Source organism: Nannospalax galili, unplaced genomic scaffold, assembly GCF_000622305.1.
Source record: "Nannospalax galili isolate Female #2095 unplaced genomic scaffold, S.galili_v1.0 scaffold1454, whole genome shotgun sequence".
NCBI lineage: Eukaryota > Metazoa > Chordata > Mammalia > Rodentia > Spalacidae > Nannospalax > Nannospalax galili.
In genome coordinates this window covers 1,355,571-1,375,971 of record NW_008334056.1, presented here as the reverse complement: position 1 = coordinate 1,375,971, position 20,401 = coordinate 1,355,571, and the positions used below count along the sequence as shown (strand labels likewise).

General features: G+C 45.9%; 1 protein-coding gene across 1 annotated transcript in view; it reads right to left on the bottom strand.

Annotated features, from left to right (window-relative positions):
• The window catches only part of Ipmk (inositol polyphosphate multikinase), a gene marked incomplete at its 5' end in the record, with an annotated part of 47,429 nt that extends 27,028 nt beyond the window's left edge, over positions 1 to 20,401 (bottom strand). Inside the window, one exon of the mRNA XM_029561560.1 lies at positions 20,263 to 20,401. Within this exon, the coding sequence (XP_029417420.1) occupies positions 20,263 to 20,401 (139 nt within the window). The remainder of the gene's footprint in view (positions 1 to 20,262) is intronic.

Sequence of the window (20,401 nt, the reverse complement as noted above, 5' to 3'; positions counted from 1 at the left end):
TGCTCAGCCTGCTTTCTTATGCAACACAGGCCCACCTGCCCAGGGGTGGCACCACCCACAGTGGGCTGGGCCCTCCCACATCACTCAATCAAGCAGGTGCCCCATGGTCATGGCTACAGGCCAGTCCAATAGAGGCAATTCCCCAACTGAGGCTCCCTCAACCCAGGTGTGTCAAGTTGACATTAAAGCTATCTAGCACACCTGTAGTCCCAGCACTTGAGAGGCAGAGGCAGGTGGATCTCTGTGAGTTCAAGGCCTGCCTGGTCTATGTAGTGAGTTCCAGGCCAGCTGGGGCTACAGGAAGACCCTGTCTCAAAAAAAAATAAAAGAAAGGAAGAAAAGAAAAGAAAAGAAAAGAAAAGAAAAGAAAAGAAAAGAAAAGAAAAGAAAAGGCTCTACACTAGCAGTTATGGAGAGTGGCAGAGGCCAGACACCTGGGATGGGTTCCAGGAAAGCTGCGGCACCAACACAAGCAGAGACCCACGGTTGCCTCCACCTGGGGCCGGCATCAGCTTTACAGAAAGGTGAGCTTCCCAAACGTTATTTTATTTGCAAGAAGAAATCAGGGAGGTGGCAGCCGGCAGTGTGGGGTAGCAGAGTGGTCAGAGACGAAGGATCAAATGAGACAGATTGCTGGGCTCTGCACTATTCACTCCAGAGAACGTCTCAAATTTTCTGAGAGCAAAAGGTAGCTATCCCAGGCGTTCTCGTGTGGATGTAACTCCGAACCATCGGAAACTGAAGCTAAATTCCAACCAGCAAGCTTCAAATGCCAGGACAACAAAGAAGGAGCCTTGGAGACAGAGCCACTGACCAATGTGCCAAACCTACAATGCAGCACAGCTCACCTGGGCGCTGCAAAGAGAAGACACACTCTACAGAGAAGCACAGAACGAGCAGCCACTCCACTTACCAGTGTACTTTAAAGAACATGTCGACATTCAACAGCAATGTACGAGACATTGCAGACACTCAGGGAGAATGGATGCATAGTCAAGAGAACAGGGATTAGCTGACAAGATGATCAAATGATTGCAATTAGGAAGAAAGAATGTTCAACAAAAACCCTATACAGGCTACAGAAGTTACAGTAAAGTGAAGACACTGGAAGAGGAATGAAGGTAAGTCCAGAACTGGAAAAAAAAAAAACAGTATTTTAAATAAAAACCAACGGGGTAAGTCGACAAGTAATTACAAAGAAAAGGGCAATGGACACGGAGAAAGGCCAGTAGCAAGCAGGGCCTGTGGTGTAAGCCTGTAGTCCTAGCTACTGGGAAAGCTGAGTCCCGAGAATCACAGTTCAAGGTCTGCTTGGATTCCACTGTGACTTCAATCCAGCCTGAGTGGATTGAAGACCACTGTCTCCAAATAAGGGGTGGGGGGCACTGGAGAGATGGCTCTCTGGTTAGGCACACTAGCTGTTCTGGCAAAAAAAAAAAAAATTAGTTCAGCTCCCAGCAACCACATAGAGGCTAACAACTGTAACTCCAGCTTCAGGGGATCTGACACCCTCTTCTGGCCTCCTCAGGCACTGCATACATGACACATCAAAATAATTAAAATTTTTTTTTCAGAAAAGGAAGGAGTTAGAGAGACAACTCAGCAGTTTGGAACACTGGCTGCTCTTGCAGAAGACCCAGGTGCAGTTCCTAGCACTCACATGGTGGCTAACAACCATCCCTAACTCCAGTTCCTGGGCTCCAACACCCTTTTCTGGCCTGCACAGGCACTGCATGCATGAGGTACATATATGCAGGCAAAACATTCATACAAATAAAAGAAAAAAAGGCATTTAAAAAATCTTGAAAATAAGAGGGAGAGGAGAGGGCTGGGTAGTGGGACCTTTTATCCCAGCACTCGGGAGGCAGGGGAGGTGGATTTCTGTGACTTCAAGGCCAGCCTGGTCTACATAGTGAATTCCAGGCCAGTTGAGGCTACAGGGTGACCCTGTCTCAAAAAAAAAAAAAAAAAGAAGCCTAAATATCTAAATTAAAACGAAGAAATACTATCTAAAAAGCAGAAAGGACGAACACACTGGAAACCTACAGTGTATTATAGCAAGCGTTTCCTAAGAAAGAGCCAGGAACCTTTAGAACTACAGCTTCCCTTGAAACCCGACGCTGAGACCATCAGCAATAAGCATGAAACCAAAGGAAAGACACACTCCACTGCAGAGGGCGGAGCACAGACCAGCTGCAGAGGCATTCGGAGACGGAACAGCTCACAAGGCGGCAAGGGCGATCCTGTCAAAACTTCTCAGAAATAGGTACTGGCTGGAGAGGCCAGGATGGGACAGAGACACAGAGCCGGCCCAGGAGCAGACATCTGCAGCACCTTCTCAAAGGGCCTCTCTCCTATGCTGCCAAGAAACAGGCTGGGCAGGGCAAGACAGAGACCCAGAAAAGCAGGCCTCCGAGGAAAGCGCGCAGACTCCAAGCGGAAAGCCCCTCCCCCGGAACATGGTTAGACCATTGGGGTAAGGACAGCACATCTTGAGAACCTGATGTACACTATGGTGGGGAGATGAAAAGTCTCTGGGCAGGGGGACTATGTGGGGTAGCATCAAGGACAAACAGGAAGCCGGGTGCCACCCTCCGTCCTGACATGAAATCTGTTGACTACTAAAGGAAAGGAAGTTCTCGGAGGAGACCTGTCAATGCCACAAGCCCGAGTTTGATGACCACAACAAGGGATGAGTCACTGGACACACCCTGTCCCCTATGACTCAGCAGAACCAGAGCAGAGAAACCCCTGCGGCCTCTCATCAGGTCAGCAGCCACCAGGTGAAAGGCCACGGTCAACTATGCTGCGTAGGAGGGGGAGAACATGTAAGGAGACCATCAGACAGAAGGCAGTTAGACATGCTGAGAAAAATCCTGTCAAATCTGCCCCTCCCCAAACGTGGACTTTTAAATCCACGGGGCACAGAAAGTGGACCAGTCAGCTGGGCCAAGCTTAACAAAGCACCATGGGCTGCTTCGCTTAAACAACAGAACTTTCTTTCCCACAGTGCTGAAGGCTACAAGTTCCAGATCAAGGTACTGCCAGATTCAGGTTCTGGTGAAGACTCTAGTTAGCTTGTGGAAGGTGACCTCTCACCCTGTCCCCAGCCTGTGGAAGGTCACCCCTCACCACGTGCCCAGCCTGTGGAAGGTCACCCCTCACCACGTCCCCAGCCTGTGGAAGGTCACCCCTCACCACGTCCCCAGCCTGTGGAAGGTCACCCCTCACCACGTCCCCAGCCTGTGGAAGGTCACCCCTCACCACGTCCCCAGCCTGTGGAAGGTCACCCCTCACCACGTCCCCAGCCTGTGGAAGGTCACCCCTCACCACGTCCCCAGCCTGTGGAAGGTCACCCCTCACCACGTCCCCAGGCTGTGGAAGGTCACCCCTCACCACGTGCCCAGCCTGTGGAAAGTCACCCCTCACCACGTGCCCAGCCTGTGGAAGGTCACCCCTCACCACGTGCCCAGGCTGTGGAAGGTCACCCCTCACCACGTGCCCAGGCTGTGGAAGGTCACCCCTCACATGTCTCTGTAAGACTTTAAAAGACAGCAGCTTCTTCTGGGGATGTGGGTCCTGTAAGATTAGGGCTCACCTTATTGGCTCGCTTTCCTTGCTGAGCTCCATAAAAGCTGCAGCTCCAATCATCACACGGGATGGGCCTTCAATATGAATGTTGAGGGATACAAACTGCCCATGACAAACTGCCATGACTGCCCAACACAAATTTGGTTGGCATAGTCTATCTGCTGGAGTAGCTCACATTATCACTGCAACAGTGGCGCAAAAGAGACGCCTACAATTCAGGAATGAACAGTTCGCACAGTTGCCACCATGTCCAACTGCAGCACATGACAGACACAGACAAGATGTGGGTAAGCAGGAAAACAATGGCTGTCAGGTGACCAAGGAACAAACCAGCCAGGTTAAGAGATGACACTAACTCTGGTCACAGTTACCAAACAGGGAAACTTAAAACAGCCGTGGCATGCTCAAGGTTGCACGGAAAAGATGCATGAGAAGACAGGGAATGTCAGTAAAGAAAAGCCTCACGTGAAGGGTGGAACAGCAGTGGAGGCAGTGCTCCCTCCCCACACGCCTCGGGAGACCCCAACAGCCAGGGGAGACAGGAGGCAGCCACACCTACAACAGATGGGAGACAGAGGAAAACGGGGTGTGTCGTACCACCGCACTACTCAGTCTTGTGAGAAATTCCCTTACAGCACAACAACAATGAACCTTAAAGCTGTTATGTGAAATAAGTCAGTTACAAAGAAATACTACTAAATGATTCCACGTACCTAAGGAGTCTAAAGAGGCCAAGTTGGGAGAGCCGAAAGGTTAGCCTGAGACTAACACCAAGAGGGAAAGGCAGGTGCTCCGTGGACCTGGCGTTCCCAAGACGCAGTCCTGCCACAGTGATGCACACACAGATCCATACGACTATGCACCTGAAAACGGTTACGATGGGAAGTTTTCTATTGCAAGATCTCAATGTTTCAGTAAGTGTTCAGAGAGACTGAACATGTTAACATTTTTTGTGAAAGGAACATTCTAGGTAATTTTAATCTTTTTAATACTTTTCTTTCAGAAATTATGATAAACACATGCTACTTTATTGTTAGATCACCTCACATTATCACCGCAACAGTGGAGCAGAAGAGACACCTACACTTCAGGAACGAACAGTTCACAAGTTGCCACAACGTGGCACACAACAGACACAGACAAGATGTGAGTAAGCAGGAAAACAAACATCAGGTGACCAAGGAACAAACCAACCTGTGCACTGGGTGTGGTGGTGCAACGCCCAGCATCAAGAAGGTAGAGGCAGGTGGATCCCTGGGAGTTGAAGACCAGACTGGTCTATAGTGAGTTCCAAGCTAGGGCTACACAGAGAGATCCAAGAGAAGGAGGAGGAAGAGGAGGGGAATGAGGAAAGAAAAGCAAATCTTCGTGTCACTAAACATTACAACCATTTAGTCCAACTGAGAAGAAACTAGTCATCAGGTGTATCCAGCCATCGAAAGAAACCGGAAAACAGGCCTTTTATTGTGGGCCACCAAGCACCTAATCAAAATTAAGGTTTGGACCTGGAGAGGTGGCTCAGCGGTTTAGAGCACTTAGAGCTCTTGCAGAGGACCTGGGTTTGGTTCTCAACACAGCTGTAGAGCAGCTCATACCTGTCTGTAGTTCCAGCCCCAGGATATCCAATACAACTGGCCTCCGTAGGCACTCGAACTCACATGCACATACCCACACACAGACACATATATATGTGTACACACACACACACATTTCAAAATAAAGTACATCTTTTAAAACTCGAGATCCAGTATTACAACGGAATAAGGGAGATGAACCGTGGGGCCAAGAGACCGGAAGTCTTCACCACAGTGGTTTACATAAAGATGGTCAAGAGAAGCTAATAAAATGGTGGGCTTGGCTTCATAATTCTGGAACTCTAAGCAGAAACAGAAGTGTCTCAAAGAATGAGTATATGCTAAGAAACCTGCATATGCTGTCTAAAATAATTATTATAAACACAGTATTGAAAAATAATGAGGGGAGCCAGAGGTGGTGGTACACGTCTTTAGTCCCAGCACTTGGGAGGCAGAGGCAGGCAGATCTTTGGGAGTTCGAAGCTGAACTGTTCTATGTGGCAAGATCCAGGTTAGACAGAGCTACATAGTGAGACCGCATCTCAAAAAAAAACAAAACAATAAAATTAAGTTTTAAAAATAAGGGAGGGGAAGTATTTAAAAAACAGACATACTTGGACACTAGATTATGGACATATTTGACGGGCGTGGTGGTTGTCTTTAATCCCAGCACTCAGGAGCAGAAGCAGATACATCTCTGTAAGATCAAGATCAGCCTGATCTACACAGCGAGTTCAGGCCAGCTGGGGCTACAGAGAGACCCTGTCTCAAAAAGACCAGGTGGAGAGGGGGTTTATGGATACATCTGACAACACTAAGACTGAAATGTTCCAAAATAAATTTCATTTTAAAAATAAAAAACAGGCCGAGTGTGGTGGCGCACGCCTTTAATCCCAGCACTCGGGAGGCAGAGGCAGGCAGATCTCTGTGAGTTCATGGCCAGTCTGGTCTACAAAGTGAGTTCCAGGCCATCTGGGGCTACAGGGAGACTCTGTCTCAAAAAGACAAAAAAAAAAAAAAAAAAAAACCATAAACAAGACAAATCAGAATACTAAATGCATGGACACTTCAAATATAAAAGCAGGTTGGTTACAATTTAAAAAAAAAAAAACAGGGGCCTTCGTGCCACCTCCAGGACAACATATGGCCGCATGATATCGTAGGCAGGCAGCCCAAGAGCCCCACCTTGAGCTCAGCCAGCAACCACACTGCCACCAAGACGATGTGTGTGCCCACCACCTCTCACAGATGTGTGTGCCCACCACCTCTCACAGATGTGTGTGCCCACCACCTCTCACAGATGTGTGCCCACCACCTCTCACAGATGTGTGTGCCCACCACCTCTCACAGATGTGTGTGCCCACCACCTCTCACAGATGTGTGTGCCCACCACCTCTCACAGATGTGTGTGCCCACCACCTCTCACAGATGTGTGTGCCCACCACCTCTCACACAAGCCCTGCCCTGATCCCAGCCACAGGCTCATCCCTCTATGCCAGTGCCAACTCTGCATGTGTGGCCCCCAGGGAACTAAGACCCCAGGTGGCCAGCTCCAGAGCTGTCAGGCAAGTGCTCAGAGAGCCTGCCCCTCCCCACAACTATCCCTCCCACCATGCCACCTGGGGACCTCAAGGAGTCTTGCAACCTTGACCCCAGGTAGAGACCTCCAGCCAGGCCTCCATTCCACCCATTTGCACCTGAGTTGGTGCAACGTCCTTCTGCAGGCCCCCAAGGAGCATCACTCACTCCCACAGTGACCCCAGGCCCTGCTACCCAAAGACCACCTGTAGAACCATGTCAGCCTTCCACAGACTTCTAGAGACTGGCAACCATCTTCTAACTGTACAGGTTGGCTCTAGGCTCAGAGGTGCTGGGAATACACGTGGCACCTCATTTATACATCAACTCAGTCAGCCCAAGACTGAACCCCAAGCACCATTCAGCTGGTTCACAACCTGACAACTCAAGGTAACAGCACACAAAGACCCAAACACCCTCACAACAAAGGCAAGGGCAGATAGCCACACCAAGAACCAACAACGACCTAACTCCAGATGCCAAGGTCACATCACAAAAACATGAACATGAATAACCACCAGAAATCAGGACACCAACTGCAATGTCCCCTGAAAAGAGCAACTTAACAGATACACAAGATAAGGATTTCAAAAGAGCAATTACACACATGACGAAAGAACTCATAAATTTGGAAAGAGGACCATAAAAACACAAACAGCTGAACGAAATGAAGAAAATCCAAGTATGAAAACACAGAAATATAACAACTTCTGAGGAAAAGCCAAACTAAAATAAAACCCAAGTGAGAAACTCAGTCTGAAATAAACTCGGGTGAAAGTCTCATCAGCAGAATGGATCAAGCGGGAGAGGACACAAGGTTTGACAAGAAGACAGAGGATGAGATCATGCAAAAAAGATGTTACCCTTAACAAGCAAACAAACCCAGGAACAGAACTTGCAAGAGCTCTGGGATACTATAAAAGTCAAATCTAGATCACAGGTGTAGAAGGAGAAGGAACTCAGATCCAAGGCTCAGGAAGCATTTAACAAAGTCATAGAAAAAAACCCTTCCCGAGCTAAGGAAAGAGGCACCTACCAAGGTGCAAGAGGTGTACAGAACACCAAACAGAAATGAGAGGGAACCCCACGCCAAACAATCAAAACCCTAAACGTGTAGAACGAAGGAGGGCAGTGGAAGGAGAGCAGCGGGAGCTCCAAGAGAAAAGAGACCACGTACGAACGCAGGTCTACCAAAATGAGCGCCTGGCTTTTCTTGTTTTTTGTTTATAATTTTATTTTTTTATTTTATGTGTGTGAGTGTACTGCCTACATGTGTGTAAGTACACCCATGTCCTGCAATGCCCGCGGAGGCCAGAAGAGGGCAACAGACCCCCCCCCTCCCCAAATTGGAGTTGCGGATGGTTGGTAGCTGCCTTGTAGGTGCTGGGAATCAAACCTGGGTCCTCTGGAAGAGCAGTCACTGCGCTTAGCCGCCGAGTCATATCTTCAGTCCTACACTTGACTTTTCAGTGGAGACTCTGAAAGCTAGGAAGGCAAAGACTGACGCCCTCTACAAGTTCTTAAAGACCACAGATGCCAGCCCAGGATACTGTACCCAGCAAAACTATCAGCCACAAATGAAGGAAAAAGAAAAAATTTCCCATGATGAAAACAGATTGAAGGAATTTATGAGGACTACACTGGCTCAACAGAGGATACTGTAAGGAGTATGGTCTGAAGAGAAAGTTAAAGATGCCCGAGAGTACACAGACAAGCAATCCAGGACAGTTTTTATCAAAAGAAAACAACAACAGAACCACGAAATGCCAAGAATTAGTACACGTTATTGAATAACTGTCAGTATTAACCATCTCACAGTTCTCCAAGAGGGGGCATAGAGAAACAGACTGGATTAGGAAACAGGATCCAACTTTTGCTGCCTCCAAGAAACACACCTCACCATCAAAGACGGTCAGCACCTTAGGGTAAAAGGATGGAGCTAAGAAACAAGCAGACATGCCTATTCTAACATCTGATGAAACAGACTTTAAACCAAAAGGTAGGACACTCTATGTTCATGAATGGAAAAATCCACCAGGAGGGTATTACAATTCTGAACATCTACACACCAAACACAGGGGAGCCCAACTTCATAAAAGAAACATTAAACCTAAAACCCAGACTGGCCCCACACAGTGACAGTGAGTAACTTCAATACCACACTGTCACCAACGGACAGAAACTAAACAGAGAAATCCAGGAGTTAAATGACATCAGTCAAATGGATCTAACAGACATCTACAGAACACTGCAACCAAACACTAAAGAACTCACTTTCTTCCCAACAATCCAGGGAACTTTCTCCAAAATCAATCACATATTAGGACACAAAGCAAGTAACAAGTAGAGGAAAACTAAAATAGCATCCTTCATTCTATCCAGACACAAAGGGGGGGAAAAACAGGTTATCAATAGCAACAGAAACTACACAGACTAATGGAAACTAAACAGCACAGTACTGAGTAAAAACCCGTCAAGGGAGAAACCAAAAAGGAAATTAAAAATTCCTAGAATTGAATGAAAATGAAACCCAACCTACCAAAATCTACCAGGCACATGAAGACAGTCAAGCGTTTACAGCACCAAGTACCTACACTGAAAAGTAGAGACACTCACATACATGCAGCCAATACACTCATACACATAAAAAAGAAAAGGAGAGACAGCACATACTAGTGACCTGATGATGCACTGAAGGTGTGGAAAATCCAGAACAAACAGCATCTTAAAAAAGTAGATGGCTCAGTGGCTAAGAGCACTGGCTGTTCTTGCAAAGGTCCCAGGTTTGGTTTCCAGCACCCACATGGAGGCTAACAACTGTACTTAACTCCAGTTCTAGGATATCCAATGTCCTCTACACACATGCATCTACATACATGCAGGCAAAACACTCATACACATAAAATAAAATGTTTTAAAGAGTAGACAGGAAGAGATAAAATCAGGGCTGAAAGTAAAGAAACAGAATCAAAAACAACAAAACAATCAACAAAACAAGCTTTGGAAAATAATAGCAAGATTGAGAAAGCTTCAGCCAGGTTAACCAAGAGAGAACTCAGGTGAGCAATCAGAGCTGAAAAGGGCGCGTTAACAGTAGACAGGAAATGCAGAGGTCAAAAGAGCAGGCTTTAGAAATCCATACTGTCTAACCCGGACGATCTAAAAGGAATGGACGATTTCTAAACATATACATGCTACCAAAGCTAAACTATGATGAAATAAGTTAAACGAGACGGCAACAGTTACTAAAAATCTCCCAGAGGGACTCAGTGATGTTCACTAACCTTCAAAGAACTAACACCAAAACACCTCAAATTATTCTGTAAGATGGAAAACGGAGACTTCCGAATTCTTTCACAAAGCCAGTATTACTCTGATACTGAACCAAAGACCCAACTCGAAACAAAAATTACAGGCTAATCTCCCTAATGAACACAGATGCAAAAATTCTCACTAAAATACTTATAAATCAAATTCAAGTACACATCAAAAAGATTATCTATTATGATCAAATTGGCTTCGTCCAGAGATGCAGAGATAGTTCAACATATGTAAATCAATAAATGTCATCCACCATGTAGTGACCCAAGGACAGAAACCACATGATCATCTCATTAGATGCAGAAAAGGCCTGTGACAAAACTCAACATCCCTTCATGATGAAAGTCATAGAGAATCGAGGGCCTCGGGGAACACAGCTCCATGTGATAAAGGCAATACTCAAGCCAAAAGCTGGTAACACACTAGATGGTGAAAACCTCAAAGTGTTCCCACTGAAATCAGCATCAGGACAAATGTCCACTCTCTCTGGTTCTGTTAAGGGTGGTGCTTGAAGTCTTAGCTATAGCAGTAAGACAAGAGGAAGCAGTAGAGGAGATACAAGTTAGATATAAATTAAATACAAATTAGATACAAATTAGAAGGGAAGAAATCAAAATATCTTTATTTGCAGATAATAGGATTTTACATATAAAAGACCCTGAAGATTCCACCAGGAAACTCCTAGAGCTGGCAAACACATTCAGCAAAGTAGGATACAAAATCAATACACTGCTCAGCAGCCTTCCTATATGCCAATAAGCGTACGAGAAAGAAACTTAAAAAGATTTTAGACTTTAAGACATTGGAGAAAGAGACTGAAGGGGCACCAGAAGACCTTCCAGCTCATGGATCGATGGGTTAATATTGTGAGAATGGCCACCCTACCAAAGGCAATCCACAGATTCACTGCAATCCATATCAAATTTCCAACATGACTGCTCACAGAAATACAAGAATCTCAAGTTCTCATAGAGAAGCACAATAAAACCCAGGGTATCCAAAAGAACCCTGAACAATTGAAGAAGAGCTGGTAACATCACCACCCCAATCTCAAATTATACTACAGAGCTATTGTAACAAAAACAGCATGGTACTGGCATAAAAAAGCAGACACATTTACCAATGGACTAGAACGGAAGAACCAGATTTAAGTCCACACTCTTACAGTCACCAGGTTTTTTTTTTACAAAGGGGCCCAAAATACACATTGGTGAAACAACGGGATCGTCAATAAATGCTGCTGATCAAACTGGACGGGTCTATGAGGAGGAATCAAACTAGATCCCTGTCTCTCAAACTCTAAATGCATCAAGGCCCTCAACCCAAGAGCTGATACCCTGAATGTGACAGAGGAGAAAGTACAGAGCACACTGGAGCTGACCACAGAAAAGGACTTTCTGAACAGGACTCAACACCACAGACATTAAGACCAACCACTGACAAGCGGGACTTCACAAAACTAAAAGGCTTCTGCTCAACAAATGACACATCAATGCAGTGAAGAGGCAGCCCACAAAATGGGAGAAATCTTCACCAGCTACACATCTGACAGAGGGTTAAAATCTATCACACACAAAGAACTCAAAAAAAAACCACACATACAAAAATAACCCAATTAAAAACTGGGGAAAGGAACTAATCAGAGTTCTCAAAAGATGAAACACAGTCAAGCACAGACACACACCGTTAATTCAGCACTGAGGAGGCAGAGGCAAGCAGATCTCTGTGAGCCTGAGGCCAGTATGGTCCACATAGCAAGTTCCAGGTCAGCTGGGGCTATGGGAGACCTTGTCTCTAAAATAAACAAACAAACAAAAAAGATTAAACATAAATGGTTGAGAAAAAAAAATTTAATGTTCAACATCTCTAGCCATCAGGGAAATACAAATTAAAACCACTTGGAGATCTCACCTCACCCCAGGTCAGAATGGGTAAGATCCAAAAACCAAACAAGTGCAGGTGAGGATATGGGAAACGGTACTCTTATCTACTGCTGGTGGCAGTGCAAGCCGGTATGGAAATCAGTGTGAAGGGGCCTCAAAAAGCTAGAACTAAATCATCATGTGATGTGGCCACACACTCCTTGGAATATACCCAGCAGAGTCTCTGCCCTACTACAGAGATGCCTGCTCCTCCATGTTCACTGCCCCTCTAGCCAAACAGCCAGGAAATGGAAACAACCCAGATGTCCATTAGTTAGTGCATGGATGATGAAAGTATGGTATATTTGCACAATGGGGTATTATTCAGCTGTTAAGAAAAGCGAAATTATGGAATTCTCAGGTAAATGGAACTAGAAACATCATCCTAAGTAAAGTAACCCAGACTCAGAAAGGCAGAGGTAGGCAGATCTCTATGAGTTCAAGGCCAGTCTGGTCTACATAGTGAGTTCCAGGACAGCTGGGGCTTCAGAGACCCTGTCTCAAAAAGACAAAAAAAAAAAAAAAAAAAAAAAAAAAAAAAAAAGACAAACAGTGCATGTTCTCTCTCGTATGTGGATGCTGCTTTGAATCTTTACAGACATGTGGGATTCAATTGGAAAATCCACAGACATCAGGAAACTAGTAAGGGACCATGGAGGAGGAGGGCTTCATGGAAAGGGAGATAGGATGCAGTGATACAGGGGAAAGGAATGATGGAATAAAGAGAGTTAAATGGGCTGGTGAATTAGATGACAGAGCGGAAGACAGAGTTGCAAAGGGGTAACTAACACTAAGGGCCTTGTGAGAGTCCTGTAGAAACCTACGCTTGTAGAAGCTTCCTAAGAGTCTAAATGGTCGGGTGTGCATTACACCCTTAATAGCATATTAAGTGCAGCACATGCCCTTAATCCCTGCACTGAGGCAGAGCTCTGAAAGATCCAGGCCAGCCTTGTCTACACATTAGTTCCAAGCTAGCTGGGGTGACAGGGAGTCCGTCACAAACAAAACCAAACAGGACAAAGAGTTTAAATGCAGTTACCCTCTAATGGGAGTAGTTTCCCAACCAGACACCATAGGCTATCAGATAAAAAACCCAACACTAGGAACAGACTCCCTCTTCTGGAATTGTTGGCCTCAAACAATACAGGTTGTTCCATTGCTCTTGGTTACCCAAGAACTTGACGGTAAAACTGAATTGCTAAAGGCATTACACACATGAATCACAGAACTAACAGAGACATCAAGCTGGTGCTGACCTTGAAGCTTCACCTCTCCTGGCTAGCTTTCATAGTGCTGGAAGGTGCTATGCATGCTACTGGAGAAAAATAATCACCAACCTTATCCGCTGTGGATCCTGCAAGCTACAGTAATATACCAACAGGTGCAATCGTGGCATAAACTTTATGGAATTAACCAACCGCTTTCTACTCGGATTTAACACTTGATTCACATGATGGAGCCTATATCTGGCACCATTATCAGGACCAAGAATCTGGCTAGACAGGCCACAGGCCACAGGGGAGAACCTACTACTGTTACTCTGCTAAATGGACACAGTATTAACTGACTCCGAATGACTTATTGTTAGAACTGTAGAGTAACACATCTCATTGTTAGAACCACAGACTAATACATCTCTCATCAGAGAAGCTTCTTTTTGCAGCAGATGACGATGAACACGGACACAAAATTCATCAATGTGCAAAGAATAAGAGACTGCAGAGTGCTCAGCCCTAAATGGGACATCTATGTCATGGGGACATCTATGTCATGCCCCTCCCCCAAAGGCTCAGGGAGCACTGAAAAAGAGAAGGAAACAGATTCTAAGAGTCAGAGGTGGTGAATGACTACAGCGAAACTGTTTTCTGGACACATAGGAACCCACACAGCACTTGTGACAGCTAGTAGACCTGTGCACGCCCAAGTCAGACGAAAACGCAGCATGGAGCGGAGGTGAGGGAGTGGGCAGGAGGCCCAGGTGAGGCTAAGGAGCTACTGGCAACTGGGAGCTGCTAGGAGGGGGAGAGTCAGTTTTCTCTAAAGCTGTGATGCTGGGTAGGCAGGCCTGGATCCAAGGGATGGACCCATGTCCAAGAGTATTTTGGGAATACAAATTGAACTAGATAGGCCTTAAAAGTATACAGAGAAAGGGCAGGGAGTGGAGGGGGTTAAGGAGGTGGGGTGGATTTGAGAGGAGATGGGGAAGGGGGTTAAATATGATCAAAATAGACAGGGAGGGATAAGGAGGTGGGGATAGGCGAGAGGAGATGGGAAGAAGTTAAATGTGATCAAAATTCTCAGAGAATCAATGAAACTTTTTTTTGTTTGTTTGTTTTTTGTTTTTTGAGACAGGGTCTCCCTGCAGCCCCAGCTGTCCTGGAACTCACACTGTAGGCCAGGCTGGCCTTGAACTCACAGAGATCCGCCTGCCTCTGCCTCCCGAGTGCTGGGATTAAAGGTGTATGCCGGCCCTTGCAGATAAGGACTGGAAGCTGGGCACGGTAACCGGGCTCTCTCACAGTGAAGGCAGGTAGCCCAGGCTTTCCCATGGTGGAAGCAGGTAGCCCAGGTTCTCCCACGGTGGAGGCAGGTAGCCCAGGCTTTCCCATGGTGGAGGCAGGTAGCCCCCACTCTCTGACAGTAGAGGCAAGAGGCTAAAACTTTAAGGCCAGCCTGGGATATGCAGTGAGTTTGAGGTCAGCCTGGGGTAAAGTGAGAACATGTCTCAAGAAGTGAATAATTTTTCAAAGGGCAAAGGATACAAATTAAAATGTGACTGAGACCTCAGCAATGATTATGTAGCTAAACAGATCCAGGAGAGAAAGGAAAACAAATCCTCACTACTAGGAATAAGCAAACATTCAAAGGAAGAGTCAAGAAGTTAGTACCAGCAAACCCCACAACTTCGAAGAAACAAATTCTTAAAACTGGTAGGGTAAGAAGTAAACCCAGGCTGGAAACACGACTCACCAGGAGTGCGATCCTGGGTTCGATTTCCAGCAGGAGAAAAGAGTTCCAAATTTTCACGTCTCCTAAAAACGCCGAGTTTGTCATTTAAAACTTCCTAGGACAACTGCAGCCCAAATGCTTTGATCCAACACAGTATCAAACAGACAGAAAGGTAATCTCATCCAGTCGGTCAGGAAACAGGAAAGTATTTCTCAGCTCTGATTAGGAGGTCTGACAGGTAAGTAGGAGGCAATTTGCTGGGAATGGCTTAGACTCATTACGTAGGCCAGGCTGGCCTTGAAGTTCAACACGATCTTCCTGCCTTAGTCTCCCAAGTGCTGGGACCAACTCTGTATGACCAATCACAATCATGTTGTGATTTCTACAACACCAGCAAGGGAAGAAAAAAGTATAGACCATAATGTCAGAAAAAGATCATCACAGGGCCAGGGATACAGCTGTACTGGTAAGTGACTGCCCGGTTGCAGGAAGCCTATGTAGTATTCAATCCCCAGTACTGCATAAATCAGGTATGGTAGCATTTAACTTTAATCTAAGGTTTTAGGAGGCTGAGAGGTTTAGGCAGGAGGATCAAGAGTTCGAGGTCATATGGCCACATAATAATTTCAAGGCCAACCTGGGCTACGTGACACTGTCTCAAAAAAAAATTATCCAGATATGGTGACACATGCCTTTAGTTGCAGAACTCAAGAGGCAGAGGCAGGCAGATTTCTGTGAGATCGAGGTCAGCCTGGTCTATATAGCAAGTTTGGGCAGCTGGGGCTATGGGAAGACCTTGCCTCTTAAAAAAAAAAAAAAAATCAATCACAGTCTTTTAAAAAGTGGTAAAAGCCAGGTGTGGGACTAATGCCCATATTGCCATAAGGCCACAGCCAGCCTGGAGTACACAGGCGCTCCAAGCCAGCTTTCCCTACAAAGTGAGACGACGTCTTAAAATACAAATGGGCTCGAGAAGATGGCTCAGGGGTTAAGAGTACTTGCTGCTCTTGCAGCGGATCCAGCATCAATACGCTGGCGATACCAATACCATCTATCTGTAACTCCAGTACCAGGGATATGATGACCTCTTATGGCCTCTGTGGGCACTACAGGCATGGGTGCACTTACATGCATACAGGAAAAATACTCAAGAAACATAAAAATAAATTTTAAAAAATGTAAATTATGGGGGCTGGAGAGTTCAGGACAACGTGAGCAGCAGAAAACAAAGTTCTGCAGCAGGTTGTGACCCATCACAAAATACGGACACACGAGCCCAGCCCATGAATAAGGACACGCATGCACAGGAGCAAAAGAAGGGTCTCACAGCAGAGCACTGACTGTTAGTGGCCGTGGTACAATCAGGGAGGGAAAAGCAAGCTTTCAAAAAAGCATGATTCTTGCTTCAGGCAAGAACAATCAACACACCAAAATCTGGGAGGGCGTGTGACAACAATCCAGATGCCAGCAGGCTCTTCAAGTGTCTCCCACGAGCAGCTTATTCCTCACAGGGATAAAATATTAACTACACAGTGGAGAAGCCAGACCACACCTGGACCAAATGATCAAGATTAACTATTAATATAAGGGTCAGACCCTGTGGGCCCCCAAATGTACCCTATATAGTGCACCAGCCAGACATGTACCACCTGAATCTCATCCTAAGGAACCATTATAAACTCGGGCTGGAAAACTTTTCATAAAATATGTAGCCTGTATTCTTCAAAATGTCAGTGTCATTCAAGACAAAGGCTGGTGTGTTACAAACTAAAGAAGAGCAAGACACAACTAGATGCTGAGGGTGATCATAGGTCTAAGACATGCTATTTTAACAAAATGACAATAAGGGGCACAGACTAAAATACTGTACCACCGTACAATGTCCCACATTTAGGATGTACACTGTGGCTCCCGAAGGCAACCCTGTTCTTAAGAAATCTACATGGAGCATCGTTGCATAAATATCAAGATCTATGCAACCTTCTTACCAACTGTACAGAGGGAAGGTTCATGGGGAGGACAGAGCACACTTGAAGAAACACCAAGTTCTCGCCACTGCTACATCTCTTCTGTAAGGTCCACAGTACTGTCTACTAACCACAGTGAGGACAGACCAATAATGTAAAACAGCTGTGTGTGTCCCCACCATGGTACCAGTTTAAATCCTCATTTTCCCCACAGACTACCTCATTACTACACACTAAATGTGATCAAGGCACAAATTTCATATCTGAACCTACTTGTTTAAAATCCTAAGAGCCTTTAAATGAAACTAGTGATGTGTATTAAAACATGAAAACAGAAAAGGATGGATGCAAACATTTGAGAACTCTGAGGATTTAAACTTGAGTGTAGCTATTATACTTTTGTGAACTTTCCTACAGAAACAGTTCAACAATGTGCAAGGTATGCTATGATGTTCAACAATGCTTAGTGTATTATTTATCAATAAAAAGGGTGAAAGATATAGAGACACATAGATATAACGAGAGGAATAATTAAGCACATTTTGATACATCCATTCTGTAGAATGCAACCATTTTGAAAATTTATTTTTTTTTTTATTTTATGTGTATGAGCATGCTATGCCCGGATGTGTGCTAATGCACTTGTGCTGTGCAGTGCCTGCCAAGGACACAAGAGGGAGTCGGATCCCCTGAACTGGAGCTAAGGATGGTCGTTGGCTGTCATGTGGGTGCTGGGATTTGAATCTGGGTCTCCTGCAAAACAGCCAGTGCTCTTAACCACTGAGCCCCAGAATACAATCATTTTTAAAAAGACTGAAGTATGGCGAAGTGAAGCTTCCACTAGGCCACCAGATCACCACTAAGAGTCTTCTTAGCAAAGTTTGGCACCCACCATCACTCAAGGAGCACCTACACACCATCAAGTACAAAAGCACAGTTTTGCTAGATGGCACAGCACAGATTGAAACAGACTATCTGTATACAAGTTCAGCATGGTGTTAATGTGTTTATGCATGTGTCCAGAAACAAACCCCTAAGGTTACACAGAAAGGTGTTACCAGTGATTAACCCTGGGATAATGACAGTAGAGGAACAGAATTGTACTTAACGTCTTTCCTAAAAGATCATGAACCATATTTATAATTTTAAGGAGCCAAACATTTTGCAACCTTAGAACTAAGTTTTAAATATACTTTGATATTACTTCAGTGAAGAATGTAAAATATAACTGGTATCAGAAATACTAATATGGGGGTTGGAGAGGTGGCTCATTGGTTAAGAGCACTGGCTGCTCTTGCAGAGGACCAGGGTCGATTCCCAGCACCCATAATGGTGGCTACAAACCACCCGTAATTCCAGCTCCAGGGGAATCGGATACTCTTCTGGGCACTGCACGACACAGGTGCACTCACACACATGCAGACAATACACCCATACACATAAAAGTAATAAAACATTTAAAAAAATAAATACTAATATATTCTTTCCATTAACCACACTAAATTCAAGTAAAATCAATCCTGAAATGAAAAATACTAGTTACTTAATGATAGTAACAGAAGTTCAAAAGGAGTACAAAAATATATGCAATGTCTTTCAAAGTTTACTGAGGACCATGTCAGCAGGCAGAGCACGAGCTAAGCACTGTATGTTATCTACGATGGGAACTTTGAATTACTATCTTGCTACCCATTTATGAGCATGAAAGATCATCATCAGTCAGCCAGCTTTTATAGTACTAGCAATATAGATACTACCTACCATCTAAGTATCTGATAGTTGAAATCAACAAATACTAGGTTGCTACCACAACTTGCTGGAAGCCTTTGGTCTTTGGTAATCATAAGAATATTACAAAATTGAAAATAAATCTTAAATACAATGCTAAAATTAAGGAATACTTTCTTTGAAATCTAAATTACTCTTTCAGTTAGGCATGTGGATGACAGATTAGCTCTTTCAGATACTGTAATAGTGGAATTCAGGGTACTTTGTGATCAGTCATCAATAACTCTAGATAGGTCACTCATACAACTTTCATAGCAGTGGGTACCACTTTCGTAAGTGGCAATCATCACATACTGTGAGGATTAGCTGGGATCTGGGTTTGTTCTCCTTTGCATGTGAAATCTCCAGGACCCCTTGGGGAGACCATCCTTTAGGCCTTCAGACAGCCATAATGGCTTAGTCTCTTGTTCCAGTCATCATAGCATGTCTCTGTTGGCAGCTAACTCCTCCAGTGCTCGCAAAGTGATTCCAGATACCACACACAGGAGGAAATGTCCCAGCCCAGTACTTCGAGTGCACAGTTATTAACTCTGATGTATTACTCTCAATGTTTCCTTAAGGACACCGAGTTTCAATCTGTGTACTTTCTGCAAGCACAATATATGGGGAGGGGGGCAAAATTGGGGGAAGGTTTCCAACTCTAGTACAGAGTATCTACATGACTTTAGGATGTCACTTAACTCGGCTTCCTTTTAAAATGTATTACGTGGTGGCCTGTGAGTCTAGCTACTCAGGAAGCCTGAAAGTTCAAGGCCTGCCTGGACTACAGTGAGTTCGAGGCCAGCTTCGGCACTTATGAAGTCCCTGTCTCAAAGAAAAAGGAAACGGAGGGCTGGGGATGTGCGTCAGTGGTAATAATGCACTAAGCCAGCATAAATGAGGGCTTGGATTCCATCCCACGTCTACATACACAGTAAAAGGGGGAAAACTATTACCTCACCAGCCTAAACCTGAAGCATTTTACCAGCAAACTGTCTCTAATGTTAGTTCCAAGTCAAAGATCTGCAAAAGTTGCAAGCCCGTAGTGTTCAGCTGACGTCGGCCCAGGGAGCCACTGGAACAGGCCCTGTGCTATGCTTCAAAGTCGTGAGCTCGGGAAACACGACAAGGGCCAGAGGACAATAATGAAGGCAAGAGGACGCCGAGTATGTGCACTACTCCGGTGTGAGACGGAGCCCAGCCACAAGGACGCGGTCTCCGCGGGCGAACCACACCTCCCGGCCTCGGGCATCACCACCCTGGACCCTCCTCGGGGTCAGGGCTCTGCGCTCGCCTGCGGGGCTCCCTGGCCTCCAGGACGCGGCTGCGGCAGCTCAGTCCGGCGAGGCGCATCTCCTCCCGGCTTCTGCACCCGCCGCTCCCGGTAAACAGACCTGGTTCCAGGGAGAACGCACTTCCCCGTCCAGGGCAACCAAGTTCCCTATTCTCACAGCAGCGCCGGCTCCGCTCAGCCTCTCCTCCCCGGGGACAGCCGGCACGCCTCTGCGCGCCACCGCGGGTCGGGGACCGCGGGAGGGGACACCGGGGGCCGGGACTGCAGGTACCGCCCTGGGCCGGCACGGCCGCACTCACCCACTCGGTCCTTGCCGTACATGTGCCCGGCCACCTGGTGCGACAGCGGCACGCAGCCGTTTAGGAGGCGCGGCGCGGGCCGGCGGCTCTCCGGGCTCCCCGGCGGGGTCGGCGGCTTTGGCCGCAGCGGGGCGGGCGG